This window comes from Falco punctatus (genome assembly GCF_963210335.1).
Source record: "Falco punctatus genome assembly, chromosome: 4".
In the NCBI taxonomy this organism is placed as follows: Eukaryota; Metazoa; Chordata; class Aves; order Falconiformes; family Falconidae; genus Falco; species Falco punctatus.
Window position 1 is genome coordinate 12,985,797 of NC_137583.1, and position 20,816 is coordinate 13,006,612.

A 20,816-nucleotide genomic window follows, 5' to 3' on the forward strand; every position below is an offset into this window, starting at 1 on the left:
GCAAGATCCTTTAATGATCTTCAGCACACATATAATGGTCCTGTGGCCATTTCACAGAAGGGGAAAGGGCAGCAGAGAAAGGTGAAGTGTTTTGTGGTAAAACAGGACAATATTCTGGTTGAGTAAGGAACAGAATACGGGATCTGAGGCAAATGCCTTGGCCTTAAATGCAAAACAACTCTTCCTTCTCTAGTACAATATCCCATATTGCCCTGCACTGTGTTGGCTTTTGTGCTTACTTAACCTTGGGGAATATCATGAAGACCATGTGTTGCTGCTACAACAAATCTGAGAAGTGGATGGCAGAAAATCAAATAATAAAACATTCATCCAACACAAGCCTTTGTGATTACAACTGTCAAAATCATTCTGTCAACTTGGGCAGCAACTACATGGAAATGAGTATGTGTATGCTTAATCAATCTACACTGTGGTAGTAGATGCTAGAAAACAATATTAATAGTAAGAACAGTCATACATTTACAGGCCATACCTTTGCAGATCCCAAATAGTTCCATGGACTGTTACATGAATTGAATAGATACAGAGGTCACTTCCTCCACAGGATGGAGAGCTGAAGCTTTAAAGCAGCACACAGGAATCTCAGGGCAACGTAACAGTGAACAAGGCAAATACTGTTTCACAGCACATCCAGTCCAAAAGGATTCTGAAGTTCTGGACAGACTTTATGGAGACCTCTTAATCAATCCATAAAATGCCACTGTGACAAGGGTGCAAAAGCATCAGGCTTTTCAGGTCAGCAATATGACACAGCAGATTCTTTTGTGGCTGAAAATAAAGGAAGGCAGAGTGTAATTATTTAAAGTGATACCTGATCAGATTTGCCTGACACTGCTGCTGTTGCTATAAGTCTCACAGGAGCTTTGCCCATGCATCTCAGAACTGCAGTTTTATACCTAGTGTCACAAATGTCACCAGGGCATCCCCTGAAAAACACTGACTCCCAACTGACTTGGAAGGAAGCTGACTGAATCCCCACCACTACTTTGTGCAGTATTCTCTGCTTCTTGTTCACCTCCACTCTGACCTATCCAATTACTGATTCTGGCTAAGCTGAGAAGCCCACATCACAAGCTGACAACATTTCTGAAATGATCAAAACCGTTCCAACTTAAATGCTAATTAATGCTCTGAGATAAATGCCAGTTTTCTCTGCTGAGAGGGTTGAAGTCATTTCTACTGCATGACACTCAGGTTTTTCTTGGGTGTTGTCTCATTTATTTGGAGAAAAGACACAAATTCCTTTTTAACAGGGCACAAAAGGAATAAAAAAAAAGAGATGGCTTTCTAAGAACACTTGGGTTTAAAACCCATGTGGGACACATCATAAAACAAGATTTCAGGTCAACTGGCTTCCAGAACTGAATAATGTAGGTACGATAGGACAAGGTAAGAGAGCTGCAATAACTTAAATGCACCTGCATGTAACTACATACAACTGAGATGTATTTCCCTGAGTCAGCACACTCTGGTGGTCCTCCAGGACCACTGAAAGAGGCTTTTCCTGGAAGCAGGACAGGAAACTTGGCAGAAGAGAAACTTTTAGGAGACTAAAATGTAAGCAGAAGACATTTGGGTGAGTGATGTGACAACATCACAACAGAACATAAAGTATCAGTAAATCAGGATGTATCCCCTGTCTCTTGTAGATTATCCCTTATCTTTCACCTCTGACAGGTTCACACATCTCCATTCCTTTTCAGATAAGGTACAGCTGAGACAGAAGGTGTCATGCACTGGGGAACAAGTCCTCTAGAAACGCAAGGAGATGGCTACCTAATGTCTCTTCTGCAGTTTTCTTTTACTCCAGCATTTACTAAATCCCTTACTCCTGTTCAGATCCAGAGTACTTCTGCAGCTAGAATCTATCTAGCTGAGATCCTAGGTCCCTCATCTTAACTATTCTGGCAATAAACTTGCTCTGTTGATGATTTCTGGTCTAGGAGGCAGAGCCATTTATTCAGTGCCAATTGCCTACACATCATTTGCTCCATGTGAAGTACCACAAAGTCAACACCTACTTTTATGCTTATGAACACTTCTCAGTGAAAATGCTCCACTAGCACGTCTTAAGTCCTGACCAGCCTACCAAGTACCCTGTGTTTCGCCTGTTGACTTCTATCACTATAAGAAATGATATATTAAATGGGAAACAAATGCTTCTAATCTTTATCCTATTCTTAAGGGAGAATGTTCTTAACTATTCTTAAGGGAGAATAATTACTGCTATGCTCATCAGCTTCAGTATGCCAACCTTCAACATAACATCATGAACTAAAACCAATCCCACCTTTTTAAGGTCTGTTCATCTACTGTAAGTGCATCTACAGGCAATGCTTGCATGGAGTCTTATGCATCAACTGAGACCTTTTTTACCTACTTGTCCATCCATCTGTTTTTCTAATTTAAAAACACTGTGCTGTATAGTCATGGAGCCTAAAATGAGCCTTCAGGTCAGCTAATGTAAATCAAAACTCTGGCCCAAACAAAAGGAGAAATTACCACAACTTTGCATCACACATTAGTGTGACTTAGAGTTCAAACATCATATGGGGAAAACAGGAGCTGAAATGTTTCAACCTGCATCCTGACAGCATGTGCACTCAAGGATCTGAGAGATTAAGAGCACGTTTTTAATAAACTGGAATATCAGGAAATGGAAACAAATGTTTTCCTCCATCGAAGATGATGTTTTCATGAAAGGAAGACATTAGCATGCAAAGTGGGTAGAACACTGACCTGCTTATAACCACCAGACCCAAAAGGAGACCATTCCCCTATTGGGTCTAGCTAGTGGAAGGGAGTTTCGAATCAAAGGCTGGTTCATTTATGTGAGTGTCTGTGTGACAGATGACACCAATGAAGTGTGATATAATAAACCCATTACTGGAATTCACTGGGGGCTGGAAGAATTGTGTATGCCTGAATTAAGTAACTGGTTTCTATGGCAACATGTTAAGTGTGCCTTGCACAGAAGACCTGTTCATTCTCCGTTTTGTATCCTGTGGTGACCTCTTTAGGGACAGAAGTCCCCAGCAGTGCCTTTTGTCAAAGACGAGTGGACTAGCTTTGTAGCTAAAGACTTTTAATCACTCTTCTAACACACTCTGAATGCCAGATCAAGACATGTTGTGATGGGATGCAGTTCTGTCTGCTTCAAAAGCCACCAGGTTGCTCAGACAGAAGCCACAGTCAACCCTACAGAAGTCCTTTTTCTCTGCACTGACACTGAAGACCTCTGCTGCCTTTCTCCATCTACAAGGACTCCCTGAGCAACAGCTATGGCAGAGGGGGACCACTTACACACAGACACCAAACCAGGCAAGGGACAGGGCTCTGTGTGGAATGTATGTGATTGTGTACCAAGCATCTACATTTTTTTTCTGTCTTTTCTCAGGCTTTTCTTTTACTGTATTCACGCCAAACCTTTTGATGAACAAAGAAGGATCCCCCCCACACACATACCTCATTAAGTGGCAACATCAATAATTCAAGAGGTCACCACTGATGTTTCAGTGGCTTCTTAAAGGTCTGATCTCATATGGCAGTGGGGTCACTGAAAAGAGACATGCTTAGCACATCACAGAGTTGAATTCCTAGTAGCTAAGATGCAAAGGCAGGGTCTTGCAGTGCAGTGAATTGTCCAACAGTCACCAGGACTGGCCTCTCAAAGTTCCATGATGCTCAGGTTATTCTGACTTCCAGCCTGAAAGGATTCCAGGAGGGATTAGTCACTAGTGAAGGTAAGTGCCTGAATGTTATGACTAGGGCTGTCTGTTCAGCATTTCATTTAACTTGAACTGTAGAGAAGATAGAATGCAGAGGCAAGTTGAGAGGAAGCAGTTAACACCAGCAGTGTAAACAAGCAGATAGCACTGCCAGGCCCGGCTTCCCTGGAGAAAGAATGAAGGGGCTCAAGGATTTGTCTCTGAAGAGAATTTGAACTGATGAGACCAGTCCAGCATTCTCATCCCTGGCAAGTGAACTTCAGGAGAGCACCAAGTGTCCTACTCTGACCTGGCTTGTAATGAGCTATTTCACAGACATTTTGAACTTCATAAACTGTCCAGAAAGACACAGTAGGGTTTTTTTTGAGCATTGCTTCTCCATTTCCTGAACACACAAGGCAGCAGGTATCAAATGATATTTTTTTTCTGACCTTGTTCTACAAAACCTTAGTGTAATTGCAGCCATTATTTTTTTCCAAGTCTCAACTGTGAAAAAATATAAATCTTACAGATTCTTTGTAACTGTCAAACTCCAGGCAAAAGAACACCTAACTGTTTGCTCTGCAGCTGTCCACATATCACTGTCATGGTGAGACTATACACTTAGCCAAGTCAGTTCATGTGTAAGATTTCAGCCAAGAGATGTACAAGAGATACAGAGATATAAGTGGCTCTCATAAGAAATGGATGCTCTCCCATGAGGATATGGCTTGGTTGACATTGGTTTACACTGACGGTGATGGGTTGTTTTAACTTTCCCTGACAATTCAGCAGAGTGAAATGAGTCTCCTCATTCTCAATCCAGTTCCCAGTTGGGCTGTCTGCATCACAGAACTGCTCGTGCTGCCCTTTGCCATTTCAGAGCAGGTATCATTCCTCATAATGAAAAAGGACACTGCACTTTCTGGGAACTTGGAAATGTTCTCACATCCCCATGTAAGGTGGTGCTATGTAGAATGGAAGGAATTTTGTGCATTCCCTGTATACAGACAGCAAGCTGAAGGTTTTTGTGCCCAATAGTCTAGATTTTGTACTCCGACTACATTACCTGGCTTGATAGAAGATACTGCTTCTCCCTACAAACCTTGCCTTTCCAAACAAATATAGATTTACATCTGCAAATAACCTGAACCTACAGAATACATTTTGTTTGAGGAAGAGAAAAAGTCTGCATGGCTCTTCAGATTTGTCTGCCTCTAACTTCAATTGTGCAGTCTTTGTCCATCATCATATTGGCAGCAATGCCTAAATATTAATATTGATGTCACACTGACTGGATTACTGGAATAACCTCAAAGCAAATGCAAACTGGGGGGATATTGACCCTTTCTGTTTCAGAAAACACAGAATGAATTCAAGTTGCTACTGCCTTGGCAGTAGCTGAGTTTACCCAGATCAGAGAAATTAAAAAAATCAAATGCAAATTATTTCTTTAACAAATTATTACATTCTATACTGGCTTCTAAGTTGTATTCTCTGGAAAGACAGAGAAGCAGTGGATCATGACTGAAAAACACTATTCCATGAATCGTCAGAATGGGCTTTCTAATAGCTAAGAGAATAGCTAGACTTTCTTTGTGCTCCAAAGAGTATTTCAAAACAGGAAAAAGACTACTTCTTAGTAATAACTACTGTACCACAAGATGGAAGAATTAATTTTAGCCAAGGGGTTCCATCAAATAAATCAGAAGATATTTTCCACTGGGTAGGAAAAATTCTGAGACGATTGTTTACTATTCCTTTAAGAACAAAATCAACTCACATGAAAATCTCTTAATGAAGAGGATTTAGGACTGATGAGAGTTTTTATTGCAGCTTCCTTCTGATGGGCCTAGTGTAAGCACATAGACATGTCTGACCTCATTAACCTGACTGTGTGCAACATGATCAACATAGCTTAAAGATGATTTGTAATATCAAATTCTTGTTCTGCACAAGGATCTTCTTTTGTAGGAGGCCATGCATTGGCACTGCCCTCTGTTTATGACTCATATTCCTTGACCTTAGGCTATGAGCTTGCAAGGGGAAACCTTTGTTGTGTCCACATCTTTTCTGACTAATACTGGCTGGAAGATCAGGTTAAGAAAACAGAATTATCTGCATCAAGAATGGTGAAGCAAAACATATGGCAAGAAATCAAAAATTTGAGACACTGTCTCCGGAATGAAGATGATCTCTTGACTGGTGATAAAATATCACCCTTGTGAAGCTGTGCCAACTTGTGTACAGCTCAACCAATCCTCTAACAGTGACTACCATTTTTAGCTTTGCATACTTACAGCATTCTCCAAACGTCCTTGCTCTTAGAAAGGTCAGGAGAGGACAGGGTAGTGGCCATCTTTTTGAGGCGCAGCTGATTGACTTTTGAAAATGAGAATGACAAATATGCGCTTGATAGCAGATATGCAGATAAGCATGAATGTCCTACTCAGCATTCAGCTCCAGTGTCAGCTCCTGGTTATAAGGGAAACTCAGGATCTAGGATGTATTTCCACAAAGGGTTGAGACTATAAAGGTGGTGAATACCCTCAACTTCCACCCAGTTCAATGGAAGCTGAAAGATTTCTAGGGTGTCCTTTAGCAGATTTAACCACCATTAGATTTTCTTCTGCAGCTTTGCGTATGCTACTTTTATGAAAGCTGCACACTGATGTTTAGAGAAATGACTGGGACATTTCAGAGCAGTCTGTTACAGCAAAAAAATGAACAGAGCTTCCACAGAGCTTGACACTAGATAGATTTAATTACATGAGAAATAGTTTTACAGTGGACATTATGGGAAGGCCTTTTCAGGGCTTGCATCTTAATTAAAACACTTTTTCCTTACACTCTTTTCATGTCTTTTACATGAATATAAAGGAAAACTGCAAATTTGCGTCGTATCTTTGAGAAATGAAGAAATAATCGTATTTCTGCCTTTCTGCAAAAGGCAGAAGTCAAACATCTATCTGTATAGAAGGAATCTGCTTCATAGGCTTCAGAAACACACTGCTTGTAAAGTAAAAAAAAAGGAACGAATAACAGTGAAAAGATGGAGTGTCTCTTCCTACAGCTCAGGACTCTGGGAGTTCACCAATACTTAGATCCATTTCTAATCTAATCTTTAAAACATTTATGCAGAGACGGTTGAGACAGCCAAACTCCTATCTTTTATCTATTTTTATTGAAATTGCATGTATTGAAGATCCATCTCTAGGGATTCCAGAGAATTTCACAGATATACATTTATTAATCTTCCTCCCGTTCCATGAAGTATTTGAAAAGCTGCATCCTATTTTTACAAAAAGCAAGCAGGACATACAACAGACTTCTCCTATTCCTAATGAATTCACTGGCAAACCAGAACAGCATAAGGCTTAAGTTACTTGCTGAATGTCATACTGAACAATTGCGCTGGGGCTTTGGACAAATAGTCACATTCCCAACTTTGTATTTTGGTGACAGTGACATCTCTTCCTTTTTTACAGCAATAAAATTCTTCCCTGTGCATATAAAATTATCAACCTATATGTGCAACCACCAATCTGTCTCCTAATTTAGCATTCATTTTTTTCTTAGGGAACCACAAGCCAAAACACATTCATTTAAAATATAATCTTATATTTTTAGTACAGAAAAAAGTTTAGTGGTTTTGTTTGTGGGGGTTTTTTTTAGGTAAACTATGCATTTATGGGAAAAAAAAATTAGAGCATGTAAGGTGAGATACCATATCTGTTTTAAGAATTCATCCCACTCTACAATTATTTGCATCAATACACATAGTAGACTAATAAGTATAACTTATGGTTTGTAACATATTGCTATTGACAGTAGGGCAATACATATGCTCTGGAAAATCTAATGACTGACACTTTAATGTGAGAAGAAACATCCAATCAAATATTAAAAATGAGCCAAGAGATGGTGATTACATTATACTCTCCCTTGTGCTCAAATGTTTTAACCACCAATATTTCAAGGAGAATATGTCCTCCAGAAGGGAAGAGAGAGGGAAATTCCATCTTCCAGTTTTATGCATATATGAAATAATGTTGCTAATACTTATGCAATTACAAAATAAAACAGTGCTACCTGTGTGCAAAATGCAGCTCACCTAAACCTGCTTATATTGGCACAACATATCTGTTTTGACTCTGCTGATACAAAATATCTTTGTTTAAAGTAAGTCCTCAATATCTTTGATTTTTACAAAGTTAAGCAAGGCTAATTCCTTAGTGGTTGTTGAATCCGAGAAGAACATATAAATTCCACTCCCAAAAGACTTCACTAGTGTTATGTCACCCAAATAATATCTTTAACACTTAACAAGTCTTGCCTTGGGAGGGATAAGGACAAACAAATCCAGTCTCACCACTGAGCTTATTCCAGACAGAAATGTGTCATGAATTAATCATACAAGCAAACTCTTGTACCTCAACTGGAATGGAATACTGTTTTTTTTTAAAAGGATGCCACAGTCCCTAATGGACATCCAAGCTATTAACATCTCTACTCACAAATAATGTTCAGAGTTCTAAGGGGATATGAAAAATGCCGAAGCAAGCTCCCTCGAGAGATTCAAGGCCAGAAATGAAAATATTTGCAAAACAATAAACCCACAGGGAATCCAACCTTTTTCCAAGCTGTCAAGCAAAGAAGCAAAAAACAATACAGCTTCGTGAAAGCAAATGGACCTATGCTGAGAGAAGAGCACCCAACAGCTGTTCTTTTGCCTAAAGAACTTAGTTCTATCTGGATGCCAATTAAGACATGGGGAGGATGGATAATTGACTGGAGATCCCAAAACATGAATCCATCTCTTTAAACTTATCATGCTGTATAGAAAATAGGTTTCTAGTAGCACAATGCAATACACAAGATTTCCTTCACAGTTAACATAGCACAATGCAAGACTATTGCCATCAAGCAGAAGTATAATGCCAGAGACACAGAGCGAAACAAAACACTTTGGCCACTATCTAGTAATTTCTTTCAGAGAGGCCCAGTAAAAAGTCTTGTTCTTCACCTCATTCACCCTTCCTCCCTGTCTCCTGTGAGGAGATCCATAGCTGTTCACAAGTGGGATCTCCGGGGCACAGACACATTAAGCCTCTTGCTCAGCCTTGTATAAGGAGGTTAATATCAAACACTTAATAAAATTAAATACGCTGATTGGTAGCTGATCTTTAGAACAATCAGAACAAATGACTTGTTAACAGTTCAAGTTACAGGCATTTTTGAATGCCCTGCTAAGCATTTTGTTAAGCACCAGCAAGTTCTTTGTTTAAAGGAGTAACTTCAAGAAGAAAGTACCACCAGAAGATGAATAAGCTGACTGGAAGTTTACCACAAGAAGTGAACTCAGAAAAAACTTAAGCACTAGCTGGGAGAAAGGTAATCCCGGCAGGGGAAGATGGCACCCACTGACTCATTGACCACCGACTCAAGAAATGCACATACACACACACACACAAGACCAAAAGAGAAATACAAACTGAGCACATGGACTAATTAAGATAAGAAGTGAGAGAATTGCTTAACAAATAGAAAACCAAGTACTAAATGATGGGAGAAATATGTAACTGGTAACCAGTGAAGGCTGATATCTTTGCTGAACTGTATAACTCGTGTAAAGTTTTGACAACTGGGGGGCTAGGCATTTGTGGGTTACCACCTAGCTCCCTACTTCGCACAAACTAGAATAAAAGAATAGAAATACCTCGACTGGGTGTGTGAATTCACACTGCACACCAGGCAATGAGCCCACATACGGGACAAGGACACTGGCAGATCTTGCAGAAGCTAATGACATATTGATTACTTTCCTACAGATGTCTTGTCCTGTAGCAAAGTACCTCTTGCATTTATGTTCTTCAGCCAGTGATCTCTTAGGTATCCACAGGAGAGCTATCCTGAAATGAGATACCATTTTTACTAAGCATATATATTAGAGAAGCCATAGACAAGAAAGCTAAGTGTGAGAATAGAGTTTATAAAAACCAGTGACTGAACAGACCACTTTACCCTTGGTTCCTCTGTTTTATGCCAATTTAGAACAGTTTCACAAGGACTTTAAACCATTAATATCCCAGTATTATTTCTGAACCCTGCTTTGAGATCTCTGAGCTTAGCAGGCTTGGCAAAACAATTGCATCCAGTTCACTGCCTTTGTCTTAGATTAATTGATTATGTGGGAGGAAGATGTGTGTGTCTGTACACAACCAGGTGCTCACGACTCTAAGAAACCACTCCACCTTGTGTGGTCCACAGGGGACTGGGACAAAGGAGAGAGAGTTCATAAAACTGGTTTTCACTAGAAAGATCAGACCATCCTGGATTAGGGTAACTGGGCAGAGGAGATTTGGTCTTTGTCCTGTGAACCCATCAGTAAGGGGAATGCTGGGCACCTGGACAAAACAGAATGGGCCATTTGCTTATGGTTCCATTGACTGGGGGAATGTAGACATTGGGGTGGAAAGGCCTGGGCTATTTTGTCATGGTTTCGTTGGTCAGGGGAATGTAGGCACCTGCATTGCACAGCCTGGGCAATCTGCCCATAGCTCTATCAAACACGGAAATACGGGCACCTCTGATCTCACCAAACAGGGCTGTTTGCAGCTACTGTAAGTAGCTGACAGTATAAAAGAAGGGAATTAAAAGAAAAAAGAACAGAGCTAACCAAACAGAAAATGCTGTGAACAGGTGGGAAACGTACCACTTCCTTTTCTGTGGCACTGGCAGATGTAGCTCTGTACAAAGCCTGGCAGCTGATTCTGTTACTTTAATGGGGGTTTTCTCCCCATGTGCCATGAACATGCAACAGAATTATCTCCCAGGCATGTAGCACAACCTCTTTTCTGGCTTCTGCAAGCAACAAGGAGCAAAAGTATTTTACATGCTTCAAGTGTATTGATTGGTCAGTTCAGCAGAAAGAAAGAAAATGAAAACCAAAGTGCGAGAGAAGGAGGGAAACCCTATGGAAACAACACTTTCACTCTGCTAATGGAGTTAGTCAGACACTGTCACCACTTGTAAAGCATGGCCAAAGAACCCTGAAGGTAAGCCCCTCTGCTGTGATGCAAAACTCAGCCAGAGGAGAAAACAACTCTCAAATTAGAGTTAGCATATCCATAGAGGACACCTAAGCCTGGAATGAATGCAACCAGCTCTCTAGTTCACTGGCACGGAATGTGGTGCAGCCCTCCATTATCAACCTCTCCCCAAGAGCAACAGAAACAAACACTCTGAGAGATACAGAAGGGTAGAGCAGTCCACATGCCGAAATACATGTCCCTTTAGTCACTGTTAAACACTAAATTAGAGCTGTGATACTCAAAACCAAACTGTTGCTGCTCTGAAGAACTATCAAACAGCATAAAAGCTGTGACAAAAGAGTAACAACCTGCTGACTGCCAATAGGCATGAAGGCACCTTTTGTCCTGCAAGCTCATTGCAGTGTAGATACTTCTCTTTTCCTAATGAATACACCAGCTGGCTTTGTTTGAAGACAGGGTTGTCTCGATGCTTACTCATCCTAAGCCAAGCCGTGTTTTCTAACATATAGCTCAAGCGACCAAGCCAAAAGCCTGACCACAGTTTCCACTTCCTTCACAGATCCCCTTAGTGCCTTAGTTTACCTGACTCTAAAACTCCTGCTAAAGCCACGTTCCTAAGATGCTTTGAGAAATTTGGATGGCATTAATACTGCATTTATGTCAATAAACCTTGGATTTCTTTGAGTGACACTGTTGTCCCTTGGGTTAGAAACACAACCAGTGCTTGACAAGTTACCACACATTGGCTAAACTGCAAGAAGTGACTGGGGTCAGTAATCCCAGGGAGAGGTGTTTAAACTCAAGTATTTCCTATCTCACATCTGAGATGGGATGAAAGCAGGTACATAGACACTTGCTGTGCTTGGCCAGCTGGGGGTAATTCAGCTGTAATGTTCTGGCATCAGTCACAGCCCCACAACTGCTTATGCAGGGTCATCTGAATAGGAAATACTACTTTTTCATGAACATTTCCTTGGGATGTTTGATCTGTATGCAGAGTCCTATACCTATTCTTGGATGTGAATCTTCCGTCTTTCAGGTGATTTATCGTGCCTTAAACCCGGCTAACAAGATTGAAGACCCCTATAGTCCTGAGGCTCAAGATCTCCTGAAACTCACCAACCTCCGCCTCCTTTTGTTAAAAAGACAGGAATGTCCATGCCATGGCTCAGGATTGGTAGAGAAACCCCAGAGATTTGCCCACTATGCTATTTATGATCTGATCATCCGGGGAAGCTGCTTTTGCAACGGGCATGCAGAGGAATGTGAGCCTGCCAACAGGACGGGAGTCACGGAGAATGTGGTGAGTTCTAGACATTCACTAACTTGCTGAACTTGTTACCTACTTGTGCTTTCTCAGCCTAACTGTACATTTTGTGGATGATCCTGTCCAAGGCTCCCTAAACCTACCTAAACCTACCTACCTTCCCCATTAGTGAAACCTGAACCATTCAATCACTCTGGGAAAAGATTGTCTTTAACCCTTGCTGCCGTTCCATATTAATTGCATTGCAAGAGATGGGTCCTTCTAAAAACTCTGGACCTCAAAATACTTACAAATTTAGAAGGGGCTTTGTAATTGGAACAGGTATCCGATCACAACTATATAGTGAATGAAATTTCCTACCTATGTGCTTGCTCAGAACTGAACTAATCTTTTTGATGCAAAGACTACCCTAACCAGAATTTCAGCATCAGATCTTGAATCTCAGATTTTCTGAGTTTGTGAGACGTAACTGGTTCTGTCATACTTATGGTTTCAGCCTTTACTTTTAGGTTTTCAGTCTTCTGTGTTTTTATTACTTTCACTATACAGACAGCAGCGTTCAGGACATGAAAATAATTTCCACTCCCCCTTCTTTTACCCATTCATCTTAAAATAAGTTAGACTTCCTTAAAAAAAGCCAGACCTTGTAGGAAAATTATTCTGTAGTACTATGAATAGCTTCTCCCTGTTCAGTCTTATAACTGCATTTGACCCTGGATGTGCAGAAGGTGTGAGCGGAGTTGTGTTTGTACGCGTAGTCAGAAGTTGCGATTCAGGGCGAATGACTGCTGTCTCCTTTTTGATTTAGCTGCAAGTATTATATAAAAGAACTGTAATAACAGTCACAGGGAGATGAAGCTAACCAAATATCCAGGTACATCTAAACACATATATCACAGACAGAATTCAAGCCACTTGAAACTAGCCAATGGCTCCAATGGTCCTGGAAGGCTTTCTGTCTCTTAATGGGTTTTGAAAACCAAAACCAAAACCCTTAGAACTTGAGTCCCTGGTGCACTCTGACATAACAGACTCAAGAAATACATCCTCAGCTAATTTCTGTCCCTTTAGATATATGGTACACTTGACATTTTGGTTTATTTTCTCATGGAATGTGTATACATTGTCTTCCTTTCAACTTTTCCAGGTTCAGAGGTAGGTATTATAAGATAATTAGGACTATATGAGTTTCACAACATTTGCAAAATCATTTCTGAATCAGTTCCATCTGTGGTCTAAATCTAAGATTCAGCTACAGTATTCAAACACTAGGTGATATTATCAGATTCAGCTAACTATAAATATAAACTCACTTAATACATAACTATGTGGAGAAAAGCTGTTTGAAGAGTGCATCCTCCCTTCTGCATTCCGTTAAATATACACATAGTGAAACCAAATAGATGAATAACATGCTAAATGAATACAGCTGGTAGAAGAATAAACACTCTGCCCATCAGAAAAGGAAAAGAGAATATTGTGTATATTACTGCCATAACCATGTAACTATGACTGGTTATTTTTTTCCCCCACTAGTCACAAGGGAATAGAATCTTTTTGTGCCATCGATGACTTCATGGGGCAGAAGGTGAAATAGTTTTGATGCAATGCACTTCATGAGTGACTCTTGTCCCAGGAGACAAGAGGGTGGATGCATAACATCATTTGCACAGGCACTAGCAAGTCTTTGCTTAAGCAGGGACTCAAATGCAGCAGCGAGAAAAGCCTTCCAGAGCTTTAACCACCTCTAGAGTCCTAGATAAGGGCTGGAAAAGACCATAAGTGAGCTGGTCTGAGTCCTCACATAAAGGTATGATCAAGCACACCTAAGCCATCCATGCTTGTTGAACTAGTTTCTGAAAATCTCTGATGAAGAAGACCCAACAGCAACCCTCAGTAGCTCTTCCCATTTTGACATTTTGAAAGTTCTTCTTTAGTGCCTGCTTAAATAATTTCTGTTGCAAATTAAGATGATTCCTTCTCGTCCCCTCTCCCCCGGAGATCATGGAGAGCAGATGATCCTCATCCTGCAGATATGATTGGAAGGTTCTTACCTTATCCTTCCTTAGTTTTTGGGTTTTTGTACTAACCAGAGAAGTGTGGAAATTTAGGAGGTCAACATTTAAAATTCTACTCCCAGGTCATATAAGCCTGGAGTAAAGATGATCATGCTATTTTGCTCCTCTTTTCTCTGCTTTAGTCATTACACTCTAGCTCTTTCTCAAATATGCAGTGAAAATCCACTCCTGGAAGAGCCAGATTCCTGGATCCTTTTACATTTTATCTAATACTTACCAATGATGATACTGTAGTGGTGAAAGGTGAGTTCACATAGGCACAGACCTCAGGATTTGGTTTACATAGCTAGCATGAGAGAGTTTATACACGGTATAACTTTGTATCTTACAGCATGGTAATCTTCTTGCTTACATGCAGAAGGAAAAGGCCTTTGGTGGTGAGTGGTGAGGTGAACACCAATGAGACATTTTATCTCAGCCAAACTACATTGCAACAAAAATTTTTGTCATCTTGCAGTTTCTTGGCAGAGAGGGGAAGGTGCTGTAATTTCAGTCACATGGTGACTAAAACAGGACGGGGAAAAGAGATGTTAGAAACAAACACTGCATGTCCAGAAACAATCTGATTCATCCCACTGGCCACATCTAATATTTAATGAACACATGGGCAGAGCGAGTCTCAAGACACACAGTTTTTATGTGGCTAGTGTGGGTGATATCACAGCATGAAAGCAGAGCAGCTTCATGTTTCCTGGGCTGCTGTCAAGTAGTTAAATAAAATGCTGGAAAAACACAGACCTCCACAGCAAGGCTTAAGTAACAGGAGCTGCAGTCTTTAAGAGTTCAGAGTCCTTCTACAATGTATTGATTTTCTATACTTAAAAGCAAGTCCATTTAGAAAACAACTGTAATTGTTTGCCATGGGATAGGCCCAAAAACTGAGATCATTCTGCAGTTAGGTCTTGGAAGAGACATAGCTGTGCTAACTTGTAAGCCTGCTCTTCTTACTCTTAAAAGAAATTGGTTTGATTTGTAATACTTCTAACACTGCTAGACTGATACTATATGGAGGCTAAATAATGGAGAAAACTAAAGCAAATGTCTTGATACTTTTGAACCGGCATTTTTCAACACCATTTTAGAGGGACTGGATGATCTATGACTACTAGATGATCTGTCAATGATCAATTTATCTGTGGATCTGTCAGTTCAGTCATGACAACCCTTTCAGCTTCTGCCTTCTCCACCGAGGCTGCCAATAAGAAATGCAGCTGTATGAGAAGCAGTGTCACAGATGCTGCAGTGTTGTAGAAATGAGCAGATACAAGAAAACTGCAAATTGTAGAACTGACCTCCAAATGGTACATCACTCCTCATAGCTTGAAATCCTTGATAGATTCACACATATTCTCTCTGGCCAAAAGTCATTTGTGAAAATACTGAGTACAGCAAGATTCAAAGTAGACTTCCATAGGATCCAATGGAAATGTCCTTTGACTTCTTATTTTGGCAGTAAACAAGTAATAATTACTCTTTCAGTGTGCCTTGTTTTTGGTTTTTTTTTAACAAGCCATGCATCCATCTCAACACAATTTATCTAGATCACACTTCCTTTATTAACTACTGAGAATATCATGTCAGACAGCAGAAAAACTTTGAGAAATTAAGATGGGAGCTGTAAGCAACAGGCAAGAAACTTCTGGAGAAACATACCTTGAATCTGGGGTTTGTTGCCATTGACAGTGACGCCTTCTGTTTTCTATTTCCTTTCCTCAGACAAAAAACTCAAACAAACAAACAAACAAAAAACCCAAACAGACACAGAGATGTCATACCCAACTTAAATAACTTCTTATCACAGCTAAGGACAAAATTCTTCTTTTTGTATTTCATGGCCTGCATTATTCAAATAAGTAGGTCCTTTGTCAGTGAGGGAAATTATTGAGACTGTATTTTCCCCAGAAACTACAGAGAAGCATTTTCTTTTAAATGGAGAGCATTAAGATGCCGTTATAAGGGAAACAGCTGCCAGGACCTAGCCACCTGAATACATCTAGTTTTCTTCTACCATTGGATGCAATGGAATGTAATCCTGTTCCAGGTATTGCTGTTGCAGGATGCACAAAGTTATGTGTTGCTCTACAGTAAATTATTTCTCTATTAAGCTCCCACAAAGTTAGCAAGAGCTGTCAGGTTTAGGATCTGCTTTGATGACACATTTTAGCTGAGTTCAGGGGTGCTTCCAGAACAAAGTTTACAAAGCAGAAAGCACACATGGGCAGAACACAGAATCTAGATCAAAGTCCTCTCTGTTTGCCAAACATTTCACAGTTCTCTTTCTAGTTCATGAGAAGTAAGTATAGACAGAGGAAAGCAAATATGGATCAAAATGTTTTTGTACAAAGCATTAGGGTTTTTTTCCTTGTTGATTATTGGTGCCTACACTGCCAGGAAATTCTTACAAGTGGCCTTGGATGTTTCTTTTGCTTCTTTATCCTGTTTGCAGAGACAAACTAGACTCCCTGTGGGTTTGATCCTCCACAATGAAGCAAATGGAAAGTTTTCCACTTACTTCAAAGGGAACAGGATCTGGTCCTAAGTAAGATTCCTTGTTTGGCATAATGGAGGTTACATAAGGTAAAACTTGTTTTTCTGCAGTGATTTTCTAGGTGACTTGGCTGAGTATCACTTGCAAATATTACCTCCTCTTCAGGTATCTTGCGCAGTTCTACTGATAATCCCCAGCTAAGTTTTCATGTTATCTGATGCAAGCTGTGCCAGTCTGTATGATGTCCAGCACTCTAAGATGCAGGAGGTGCTCTCTGTTGTAGCTGGCAATTCAAAGTAGGTTTTGTTTAAGAAAAAGTTACCCTGTGTACATCAGCTATGTGAGCAGCATCAAGAACATTAAAAAAAAATAAATTACAAGAGCTTCTAGATCATATCAGAATAAATTCTAGAAACAGAACCCTGTCCTGGTATTTTTCCAAAAATAAAACTGAATATGGACTTTAAATTCTGTTCATAATGACCTGAAAACAAAGAAGATCATATAAATTACAGAGCAATGGGTAGTCATGAGTTACATGAACTACACGAAAAGAAAGTGCTGTGCTGACACCTTTGCTACCCACAGCGGACCAAACCCTTTCAGAGAACATGCAGGTGGATGAGAAAGTTTCAGATATTTGTGTTCAGGGATGACAAAGAACCTGACAGGGAAGCATCATGGAAAGGTTCTCTTTAATTTTAGTGGATAGTTTTAGTGAGTTCCTAGTTTCCTAGGGCTAGATGTGCTTCAAAACTGTGACTCTAAATGACAGTTAAGTTCTCAAACAATTACTTAGATAAAAGTTGGAAAAGGATATTCAGACTTGTCTTGCAGGTCACATCCAGAAGATCCTATTTCATCACATTCTCACAAAAGTCATCAGAAACCTTAACTGAAGAATACCTAAGTAAATCTAAAAAAGAGCTTTCCTATACATGCTAAGCTTCTCTCGATGTTTCAGAGTGACTGTGAGGAAGACTGGCACATTAAAGTAATGCCTCCATTACTGCCAGGAGTTGGTTCTTGGTCAGTCCAAAAATGAACACCCCTGTCCTTCTGAGTTGTTAAAAATTGGGATCCAAGAGAAAATATCGTACATAGTCCCCCTTTATTTTAGGTGTACTGTATCCTCCAAATTCAAGTACACCTCTGGGTTGGTGTCTGGGGTGTTTCCTTTCAAAAAATGTATTAATTCTGGTAAGGTTTCTTATAGTTTTGACTCAGATGCTACATCAGATATCTCCTAGAATCGCACAAAGCTTGCAGTAGTGCTCCTAATGAAAAAGTTTTAAAGGTTTGAGTCCTGTTCGATACAGACTTAAGCTCTGTAATCTGGGTTCATCTCCACAGTTTTTGTGAACATTTCTGATTTTGCTGGCTTTTCAGCACTAGACTCAAACTTTAACAAGATTGTTCTCCCCTCCCAAGAGAATCCGCACTACTTTGCATTACAGCCATTTCAGCTGGAACAGCAGGGACACATGTAAGCAGCAGTTCACCTAGTTCTGAATTGACATTCTGGTAAAGTTCAGGTAATGTTAGGTCTAAAATAGTTCCAGGGACCATTCCTAGGTAGTTTAGAGGCAAGTTCTGCCCATCCCCTGCCTTTTCACTTAGCACTGTCTGCTGAAGTGCAGGCAAGAGCAGGAGTATTTGTGTGCTGGGTGCAGCCTCATCCACCTGCAGTGGCCAAGATGTTCCTTATTTGGGGGAACATACCCTGCCTCCTTGTTGAGCTCTGAAATTAAATTAGTTGTTGAGTGCTATTTCATCTTATGAAAGATGGCTAATTTGGCTACTTTGGTGTACCCTGACAATATACCATGGCATACTGCATCTTCAATTTCCTTGTTGCACATAGGGTATGTGGGTTGTGCTTCCTCCCTCTTCTGATCATAATCAGTGTGTTTAACATGATATCCATGCAGGTTCCCCATGAGCTCTACCGAGAACCTGTGGTTTGCAGCCAGAGCATCTGGCATTCATACCATCAACATGATGTTTTGAGTATCTATGGTTTAGAGAATAACAATTTTGTTGGTATGATCCATATAGTGGTTCAGTCAGCTGGAATTCTGCAATTATAAAGTCAACAAGTTTCCCCTACATTTTATTATTGTTGTGGAAATATCTTTTACTACTACTGAAGGCTAAATCAGAAAAACATGCCTATTCAGGACTGGCATTTAAACACATGCCTAATTGTTTTCCTAAATCAGGGCTCAGTGTTGATCCACCCATGCAGACACTCAGCTGTAGGAAACCGCCTCTTGCTTTATGGGATGGGGTAGAAAACAACTTCTGACATTATTAGATTTAAACAGAACTTTTCTTAAAAGCAATGGCTACGGGTGAGCCATTTAAATGTAATTTAATTTTATTGCTTAACTGATGTCATTAATAGTGTTTTTTGTTGTTTTAATCACTTAAGTGATGTTCTCTGCTACTTTCATATCTGTGAAAGAACTGTAATAACCCTGCTAGTAGAAACATTTGATGGGAAACACTTGTAAATGTATTTTAGGGGTGGTAAAATAAGCCTTATAGTTCTTGTAAGGATTGCTTTTCACATTAAAGCTGCAAGAATCTATGTGTGTGTGTCGAAGACAGAAAAATAATTGCTTCACCTCACAGCTATCAGCCGTCACTTGCTACCAATACCTCTCTGATGTCCCATAGTACAGCAAATTTCTGAGGTTCTTTTGTTTAAGCTCCACACAACATATACTGTTCTGTCTCTAAGTTGAATTTGACACAGCTACCAACACTAAGAAGTTGCTGTGAATGTGACAATCATAGGAGCTGCTGTGTTTGGCCTCATACATTAAGTCCTTGTGCTTTTAAGTTCCCTTGGAACTGAATAGACTGCTGTGTTGTTTCTGTCCTCAGCTCACCTACATGTTACTAGAACAAAAGTTTTCGGTCTTTTACCAAGGCTTTTCCAGACCTTCCAGCCAGTTCACTCATCCCCAATAAATCTCCCAGTAATTTAAGCAAATCTTTCTGGAGTTGTACCTTGTGGATACTTGGAGTTTGCATTTTAACACATTGGCAGCAGGTGCACACAAAACATGGAGCAATTTTGCACAGGATTATAAACAAATTCCATATTACTCAGTGCAAAAATTGCAAAATCCTACATATATTTCCTTGCCTGGCTTCACTCACTGTGCTGAAGGGTCCTGGGGATTAGCTTTGCACCCTTTAGGCATTTAGAATCCTTTCTTTGCTGTGCACAAGTTCTCTGCTAAATCACAGGCTTTCTAGCCCTTTTTCTCTCTTCTCAGATTCCTTCTAAATTTGGCTGGCCTTGTGCCTTTTTCAGCCCTGCCCTTTCCCCACTCTCCAAGCTGCAGCCATCTGCAGAGAAGTTGTAGAAAGCTATTTTTCTCTTGGCTTCATCTATTCCATTACTCAACATAATTTCACTTCAATGGGAGCTATGCATGCTGCCAAGTTCACTCAATAGAGGTAAAAAATCAGAGAAGAGCTCACAGGCCCACTTTGGGAGTGGATTTTCAATCACACACCCCTAGAGCCACTGCGGATTAACCAGCAGAAACCCAGCTAAGTCGAGACAGTTGCTGGAGTTAGCCAGACTTATTACAAAGTAAACGACGGAATTATTTTGCCTGTTGAATGAACAGGTCATGTCCAAACTTCTCTGAACTGTTCAGTGTGTGCTAACCCATTATGCCTAACCCGTAAATCCACCACTCCTTGTCCGTATATCAGAATTTAGAGCTTCTCCCAGTTCCTCCTCCCCTGAAAACTAATTCTGGGTCTTTTTACAGCAAAGGTTGGTAGTCAGGCCAGACTGTTCAGTGGCATCAGGAACAAAGCCTCAAACAAGACCAAACTCACTTATGCCATTCACTTTCAGGAGGCTTGAACAGTGGTATTTACTCATTACATTGTGATTCAGGCATTCACCTATTAAGATACAGAGCCTCGCTCCCCTTCCTGCTTCCTCCATTCTTGAGACACTCACCAAGAGCTGGTGACCTGTTGTAACTCAGGGGTTGTATTTCAGCATGGCTTGTATGCAGTTTGTTACAGATTGATAATGGAGTTGTTGGCACTGTAGGTAAAAACAAGAGGACAGCTTAGCCCAAAAATGAATAAAAATCAAGCCAGCATTCAGAAAGAAAAACAATAGGAAACCAGAGTGAAATGTGGGCTAAAGGCACAGCCAGG

At 40.3% G+C, this 20,816-nt stretch overlaps 1 protein-coding gene across 1 annotated transcript in view; it reads left to right on the forward strand.

Annotated features, from left to right (window-relative positions):
• LOC308063109 (netrin-4-like) overlaps positions 1-20,816 on the forward strand; it is a 55,193-nt gene that overhangs the window by 9,823 nt on the left and 24,554 nt on the right. Inside the window, exon 3 of the mRNA XM_080385657.1 lies at positions 11,823-12,086. Within this exon, the coding sequence (XP_080241783.1) occupies positions 11,823-12,086 (264 nt within the window). The remainder of the gene's footprint in view (positions 1-11,822; positions 12,087-20,816) is intronic.